The following is an 8,913-nucleotide window of genomic DNA, read 5'->3' as shown; positions in this document are numbered from 1 at the left end:
TAAAATCACAATTAATCTAGGCCTATATCATTGTGAGAAGCATTGAATGATTATAAGCCAAAATGGTAATTATTTAATATTATCCCATTCGTGATTAATATAATTTATTTGCAGTCCTGTTAAATATTGTAGTTGATCTGAATGATATGATAATACTATTTTGTTCTCACAATTTAATTTTGTTCCCTTGTTTCAACATATTGCATTAACTAATTTAATCATCTCTATGTCGCGGACGCGTTAAGTATATGTTTAGATCATCAGCGTCATGGCAACTGTCGTTATATTAATAAATGAATGAATAATTTATTTGTTCAAATTAAATTAGAACTAGCTACTTATTAATCGGCCTGTATAAAAAATTTAAAGTGACATTCTGAAGGCAACGTCATGTCGCGTGCCTAACGTATGTTTTTCTTGTATAATGTTTTAATAATAAATGAAATGAAAAAGTATATTATGCATGTCAACGTGTGCGATAGATATGTACTCACAGGAGGGTTTGAGTACTCAGTGTAGGCCCTATCTGTTTTTTTCAACATACATATGCGGATGTTCAGCCTCGAACTTTATCTTTGTATTGTGACCATTGACACATACCTAATTGCCACTTTAATATGTTATTAAGCTACATGGCATCGACTAGTCTGATGATATTCTACATTATAGAAAGGTCATTCTAATTCACGAGAGAGTGAGAGACACTCGTGTTTTATTGGTAAGTTATCACTCTTTCTTTTTGTTTTTTGCTATCAAATCTACCGGTACGTCACCAAATTATTTGAAAGTGTTGAACATAGACTAGACTAGTCAGTATATTAATATTTTCGATTACGGTAGTGAAATAGAATGACTCTTGGAATTTAAATCACTTGATCAAGATGATTACAGCAAACTGATGATATTATTATTATTATTATTATTATTATTATTATTATTATTATTATTATTATTATTATTATTATTATTATTATTATTATTATTATTATTATTATTATTATTATTATTATTATAGTAGAATCTCAGAGACACCTTCAGGACCAAAAAGTATGTCCCCTTAAAGGTAGTGTCCCAAGAATAGGGTTATCTATATTTAGTGACTAACCAAAACAAGGGCGTCGATCCGTGGTTGAAATAGGGGAGGGAACGAAATGCAAAATAAAAAAGCCTTGGGCTGTATACGGTCCAAGCATTGGTAGTGGTCCAGGGGAAAATCCTGTGGCCCCGGTGGGGGTCAAGGGGGCGAAGCCCCCACAATCTCTGGCGCCTATAGCCTTTTATAAGTCGTATCTAATTGATTTTAAGGAATGCTATTAACATTTATTTCTACACTAAATTTTCAAAATACACTGGCCAGGAATGAAATAGAGGGGGCATAGGAAGGGACTTTTAAAGATGGCGAGTGTAGACCACCTCAGCCCAACCATGGTTGGGGCTGAGGTAATAACATTTATGATTATGGCACCTCTAGTTGGCCAAAAATGGCACTCTCATAATAAATTTGATTATAATTTTCTTCTTTTTTTTTCAATTTTAAATGTTGTCGGCTGGCTGAGCCCCTTGAACCTGCCACTAAAATACTCATAATAAGAAGGTTTTCAAGTTATCCTGGTAATCATAAATTTATGCCCGCTTATATATTTCGTGGAAAATAACATTCATAAAAGTAATTAAATTATTATCTTCTGATTAGCTTGTTACGTATTCGAACCATGAAAACAAATAAGATAAACTTAAAACAGTCACCAATTTAGTCTCTTTGCATGTACAGTACTAAGGTAAGAAAATTTATGATTATGTCACCTCTAGATGGCCGAAAATTGCACTCTCAGACCTAAATTCTAATAACAATTTTCCTTTTTTCCCCCCATTTTTTTTCATTATTTTGAAAAATTAGCGAGGGGTGGGGGGTCGGCTCGGCCCCACTTGAATAAACTAATTATTATGACGTCATTGCAAGATTGTGTCACACTGGAGTTTGAAAACTTGTGGTATCCCTACTTAAATAAATCGAAATAGATAGACCTGTCCGTGTCAAAGGCTGTACAATTATTGTTTAATAACGGCTATATACAATTCAGTTGACGCTATAATTTTTTTGAAATTAGGAAAAACAGGAATCTATGTATGGAGATAATATTAAACACTAGTATATACGTAGGGTCATAATAATATGCAAAGTGAATAAATCGTTTATTGTAGAAATTGTGCACTTTCGAGTTTTGTAAAAAAATATTGGCCTAATAGATTTACACGCTTCCAATTTTAACAACGTACAGTACATTGTTTTCACAATAAAAGTTAGCCTCTGATCACCGTTTCACCCATAAAATCGATGTAGTGATTACTAAGATGGTTACGAAATGTACAAACAATTGCGTTTTTACCCAATTATGGTCCGGAAATACGCACCGCAATGGAAAAGAGCACAAGTGAACAGACAAAATTCATGAAAGTCATGCGTAATTATTATTTTTTCCACTCGCAGTTAATTTTTACATCATTTAAAATTCATGTCTGTTTTCAGTTAAGCATCCTCTTCCGGTTGATGTTCGTTCGGGCATAATACGATATACAAATTTACGCCCGAACGAACATCAACAAGAAGGGGATCGTTCGTTCGTTCGTTCGTTCGGGCGTAATATACAAATTTACTTGCGGAAGCTGTAGGCATAACACTTCTTATATCGACAAAACTTGATCGCCATTTTAAAACACGCCTTAACGAACATTTAAAAACGAACAAACATTCACATATTTAAAATGTTTTAAACATATCACACTTAAATAGTTCTATAAATGTAAGGACGTTTGCAACAAGAGCTGCTTCAAAATAATATGTTTTAATACCACTTATCAACGGAAAATCAAAGAAACATTGCATAAAGTGGGGGCAGCCCTCCCTTAATAGACAATTACAACATATAAATGTAACTCTGTCATACTGATTCATTTGCTCATCTTTATCCATGCATTTCTTCTCCGGGCATGCTTAATTCCCTAAACATGAATGCTCCACCACCCATTGGTCTTATGTATTTCTTCATCTTTATTCATGCCTTTTTTCATACGCTTCAGTTCGCCCATTTACCGTGAAATTTCATTGCATTTGCTCACTCCTATAATTACTTCTAAAAGCTTATAAGCATTGTTACACCGAAGATGGCAGTTGCAGTGGTGAAACATGTTTGTACCAATTTTTATAGTAAAACAGTTAGGCTCAGCCTAATCATTTAAAACCGTTGTGATTTATATGTGTGTGTGTGTGTGTCTGTGGGTATGTGTGTGTGTGTGTATGTATGTATGTATGTATGTATATAATGAACAAATATTCATTTCTTAATATATCTTAATATATATATATATATATATATATATATATATATATAATATAATATAATATATCAGGTGTAGACCTCACAAGTTTATTTAACACCATGACATTGTATAATGCATAGGCCTAAACGATTGCAGTTAGGATTATTTTAACTTATTCTGATTACAGATACATTACGTGAAAGCAGACGATAAATACAGGAATGGCTGCTGCATTAGGCGTAGTTCGATCATTGTCGTATATCACTCCAGACGAGGGTAATCAACTATTAGGGTTCGATTCTGCCATCCATATCATACAGTCACGACTGCCAGTTTTATTAGCCGCTTTAGCTTTAATGCGTGACACATTTGGTAAATATAATGATCGATCTAAAATTGATTATGGAATGAGTAATATGTCTGTTGTTGAGGCTTTAGACAGTTTATAGTAAACCTTATTATTATGTGAGTATTTGCACAAAGCTTGAGAGGCTTCACATGTATAAATAGATTATTATCCTGTTAATTTGTTTCTAGGTAAATAACAGGAATGAACATAAAAACATAGCACATTTAAATAAGGCCAATCATTAACTCCTATGTTTAAGTTAAATATCATCATCATCGTATAACGTGCATAAACATCGTATGAATATATTCACACCATTCATGATGTTGAATGATATAACGTATATAATATATAATACTAAAAATTATAAAAATAATAATAACAACAAATATCAATAAAAAATTATTATAATTATTCTATTATAATTTTGATGTAGGCCTATTCATCCTTCAAATGAATTATATATTTTGGCATATGATTTTGGATTTGATAACAAAAAATTATAAAGTATACTTATGACTCATTATTTACTCACACAGCGGACACTGGTATAAAATGTAAACCACCCGAATACGTCACCAACTCTGAGACGGCTAAGTATTTCAATTCTTACTGTAAGTACAGAGAAAACGAAAATTTGATCGGCTACCATGAATTTGTACCTTTCTCATTCACCCTACAAGCTATTCTTGTACAAATCCCTGTATCCGCTTGGATAGCCTGTGGTGGCAGGAAGATATCGATGGTAGCGCTGTGGTTTGCTAAGTGTTGCCGGGAAATGTGTTTGGAAGCGGAAGCGTCGAAACGGACAGACGACAAAGTGAGTACGACTGAAAGCACGGATTGGCCAAAAGTCCACTCGATAATACAGAGCTACGTAAATGAATGGAGTGCCTCCCGATCGTATTTGTTGACTTATTTCTTCTTTAAAGTGCTACTCTACTTATTCATATGTGTATCTTGGGTTTATCACTTTGTTCAGCTCTCCCATACCATAGAACCACATTTCCTTAACAACGAATTCCTGTGCGAAATAGAGCAAACTAACGAGACCATAAAATGTGTAAAAACGTATGAAATATTCAATCAAATTCTGGTCATCATTGATCTTATGATATGCTTAACAGTTCCACTCCTGTTAATGTGCATTCGAGATACACATGTGTTTTTATCAATGTATTACGGATGGCAAGGAAATATCACCGAGTTCATACCCTTCTTGAAAATTCCAGGAAAATCCATCAGGCTGAACAATACACAGTTACTCATCTTGTACTACAAGGAAAACATTGGCCTTGATGAGAAATATGTTCAGAAGATATTAATCCCGTGGAGATTTTCAAATGTAAAATCGGATGAATACAGTTCCAGCCGCACACGGTACCTTTGAGAAAACAATTTTATGAAGCCATTTAAAAAAAATAATTTTAGACATACAGTGCCATATGGGGTGGGGGATGGGCCAGGAGAGCTTCTGTCCATCAAGGAAACGCGTCGGGGAAAGACAAATGTTCTAGACAGAATTGCGACAGTATGTTTGTTTTATCTTCGACAATGACAGTCAGCCACGATAGGCAGTGTCCTCCATCTAAAAGGCTTACTATGTACCATACTCGAAAATTTAGAAACAATGCGAAAATTATCACTTCTTGAATATGGTGCAAATTTTAATGGATGGCTGACTTATGCTTTTCTTTTGAAGGTAAACTACTGTACTATAAATACAGAGATTTATAAATAGTGGACCATTATTTTACTTATGACTGGCGAGCCCGCTGGCAAGCCTTATAAATGAAGGTCTTTTCAGGAATGAATAATATTATTTACGTACAATAAAAAGAAATATTAAGGGCTCAATATTGAACTTTTGGTACGCCTCATGTTAATAATTTTTTCTGATGCACAATAGTTAATAATTTAATTAAGTAAATTAATAGTCACTTGCATTTTAAGGCGAAACTATTCCAAATCAGTGATATCGATTGAATGTAATTTTATATTTTTACACTTATAAGGGATATATTGATTTTTTATATAAAATAGGCACGCAATCGAATATGAACAATGTTTTATATGATCTATTGTTAATGATGGTAAGGTTCTACAGCATAATACAGTACAGTTAACAGGAATATGAAATACCCTGTATACGTTCGATGTTCATTTAAGTGTATCTAGGTAATTGGATCATAACGTTTGAACGGGACACACCGGCTTATGACGTCACCATCATCACCATCACCAGTAGCCTACATTATAAATGATGATGATGATGATGATGATGATGATGATGATGATGATCGTGATGATGATGATGACTATGATGATGATGATGATGATGATGATGATGATGATGATGATGATGTGCAATGTCAACTGAAGGCTATATACCAGAGCTACGTTTGGGGATACAGGGTTCATAAAAACAAGTTGGGGTCAGAAGAAGCCCTCGGAAGCTACGATGTTTTTTGCTTTTCAAGAGTCGTATTTGATTGATTTTAAAGAATGAGAATTCTTAGCTGTAGCTAGTTTTGAAAAAAAAATCATCTTATGAAATGTTTCTTTCATACCTCATAGGCCTACTTTAAAACTTTAGAACAATAATCAGTAATTGTCGCCTCTGGAACCTTCATTTAATTATCGATCAGTATATATATCAGTAAACCTATGGGTTTTTTTTATTAATTATAAAATTTAGGCATTATATAACGGACCCTTAACAGGCCGGACACCAGTGCTTTGCACTGACCATATCTACGCCACTGCTCTTTGTTGTAAGATGCCTAAGAAGATGGCGTACCGTATCACATGGATCTCTTTTTCATGAGCGTCAAATATTAGTGTTGTCGGCATGATGCCGATGATACAGCGGGGTCCAAGAAAGGGGCCAAAGAGCCTCTGTCAGGACCCAGAATAAATATTCCTGGTAGGGTTTATGAGGAGCGTTTTTATAGCTTAGTATAGCCCAAAAGTATGCTTTTAGACTACAGTATTAGGGATTGGCAATTATCTGAATAGGCAAATTTTTATTCTTTATAGTGGCGTCGGACGACAGGTGTCTAGGCCTGTCAGACGTGGTTCGGTGGGGGGGGGGGAGATTTTCAATGTAGATGAACACTCTTATTTTATAATAGGGCATGAGTGGATTTGAATAGATTGGTGGTTATCTCATCTTTTGTGGTTAAGGTGCTTGCGTTCCAATCCCATGGTCCTGGGTTCAATTCATGGTAACAGGGTTTTTTCTTACGACCAAAACAACTCCACTTCTTAAGCCTCATAATGGCAGTTAGATTATGTGGAGTATCTTGTGTTATTTGTACACAAATATTTCGGTCGTCCCTGCAACCTACTGTACCCAAATGATGAGAAGCAACATGTTTGCAGTCGAGAATACCCGATACGTGAACATGCATGGGTGAAAATCAGCAGTTTCACACTACTGATATGTGAATTAGTTTCAATGAATTTATTGTCTTAATCATTGAATTATATAAATGCAACTTAATAAATATGATAGGTGAGCTCACAAAAACGTTACAGTACAGTTGAAATTATCAATGTAAGCTACCTGGTGCAGGCGAACACGATATACTTACTATATGAAGTCACAATGAACATTAAAAAGAGTTTGGCGTCCTGGTTATGCGTTCTTGATCGAACGTGAAATATTGTCACAATGACAGTAAGTCAGCTGAAAAGATTTATTCATTTCATTATATAACCAACCTAACTGGATAAAATAATATTCACAAACGTAATTTGACATATTGTAAAACCAAAAGTTATATAAGTACAGTGTAAAATTACAACGAATCTAGGCCTATATCATCGTGAGACGAATTGAATGGTGAAAATGGTAATACAATTATTTTATATTATCCCATTCTCATAATTTATTTGCAATCCTGTTAAATATTGAAAATGATCTGAAGATAATGATAATAATTATTTAATAATTTAATAGCGCTCTTGTTTCAACCTATTACATTAACTAATTTACTCATGGCTGTGTTGGAAGCGATAGGTATATTAGATTCGGTGTCATGGCAACTGTCATTACTCTAATAAATCATTTATTTCTTTAAATTGAACTATAAATAGCCAGCTACTTAACAATCGGCCTGTAATCAGAAATTTAAAGTGACGTGTCGCTTGCCTAATGTATATTATACATGTCAACGTAACGTGTGCGACAGATGGGCATTCACATGGGAGGTTTTCAGAACGCATTGTGTTTTTCAACAAGGCAGATCTTCAGCCCGATGACTTGTTACAAGATACGGTATGTGCTTTAAGAACTGTTCTACATTATAGAAACGTCATTGTAACAGTTTTCTGTTTTTTATTTTTTTTAATCAAATTTATGTAACCTAATTGTTTTAACAAACATGTAGGTACGTAAGATTAGGAGAACAGCCCATAACTCGCATCGTTATTGTGGTAAATACACATCATTCCTCAACGACAGGGACTGAAATGAATCATAGCATCGGGGTAACCCCTTACTCTTCTGAAAGATGCAATGAGTTTTTAAAGTTCACATGAGCCAGATGTGTACAATGAATCACTATTTGAAGTCCTTGTCCGAGAAGACTTGGTTCTACCAACCGAAGCCTGGAGGAGGAGCGACTCGAACCAGCGCCGATGTTAAGGTTGAGTAGTTAGCACCGCCCCTGCCTTATCGCTTGGCAACGCGACTCGCCAGAACGGAAGTGTGAACCTAATATATAGCAGGCCTATATCACACCTAATAATATAGCCATATCTTCTTAATATTTTCGATGCGTGAAGATATTCACACTTATATTACAGTATACCTCTATTAAAACGATATCATCACGACCAAAAATGTGTCTAATTAAAAGTGGTGTCTCTAGACTGGGTTCCAGTCCCTAATTTTGCCTTAATCGGTAAAAACTTTTAAAAATAAATCCATTTTGGCACCAATGGCGTTCCATATTACTTATTAACATGGCGTTCCATAGTATACTTTTTCTCGGATTAATTCCCATCCATTTTAAATTCAACAACATAACCAACATGTTTAGTGGCGCTCTCCGAAAATATTTAACACTAAAAAGTCCCAATAAACTAAGGACTTGTGGCAAGTCTAGGGTGTCTCCTGAATAGGGTTATATTTTTATCCAGGGGACACTAACCAAAACATGCAATTGGTTTGAACTTCATACAACGATCACAGACTTTATAATTTTATACATTAATTGACCTTATATATATATATGTAT

General features: G+C 34.5%; 1 protein-coding gene across 3 annotated transcripts; it reads left to right on the top strand.

The window, feature by feature from the left end:
- The first annotated feature begins 417 nt into the window (after positions 1-417).
- Positions 418-5,788, top strand: LOC117124794. Of its 3 annotated transcripts, XM_033271126.1 has the most exons (4): positions 418-718; positions 3,506-3,690; positions 4,207-4,487; positions 4,900-5,788. In XM_033271126.1, the coding sequence occupies exons 2-4, from the start codon at positions 3,540-3,542 to the stop codon at positions 4,915-4,917; spliced, it is 450 nt and encodes a 149-aa protein (XP_033127017.1). In that variant the 5' UTR covers positions 418-718; positions 3,506-3,539; the 3' UTR covers positions 4,918-5,788. The 3 variants fall into 3 exon arrangements, with proteins under 3 accessions (XP_033127017.1, XP_033127015.1, XP_033127016.1); XM_033271124.1 differs by having other exon boundaries at positions 419-718; positions 4,207-5,788; XM_033271125.1 differs by lacking the exon at positions 418-718 and adding an exon at positions 1,717-1,778 and having other exon boundaries at positions 4,207-5,788.
- Positions 5,789-8,913: the final 3,125 nt, after the last annotated feature.

This window comes from Anneissia japonica, unplaced genomic scaffold, assembly GCF_011630105.1.
Source record: "Anneissia japonica isolate Jap-2015-1 unplaced genomic scaffold, ASM1163010v1 scaffold92484_len8913_cov178, whole genome shotgun sequence".
In the NCBI taxonomy this organism is placed as follows: domain Eukaryota; kingdom Metazoa; phylum Echinodermata; class Crinoidea; order Comatulida; family Comatulidae; genus Anneissia; species Anneissia japonica.
The sequence above is the reverse complement of the archived record's forward strand: the minus strand, read 5'-3'. Positions and strand labels throughout refer to the sequence as shown.

Bases quoted from the DNA above. Each gene is read 5' to 3' on its own strand.
- LOC117124794 (XM_033271124.1), top strand. From the start codon at position 3,540: ATGGCTGCTGCATTAGGCGTAGTTCGATCATTGTCGTATATCACTCCA. The intron at 3,691-4,206 runs GTAAATATAATG...TTACTCACACAG, and splicing joins TTTAATGCGTGACACATTTG to CGGACACTGGTATAAAATGT.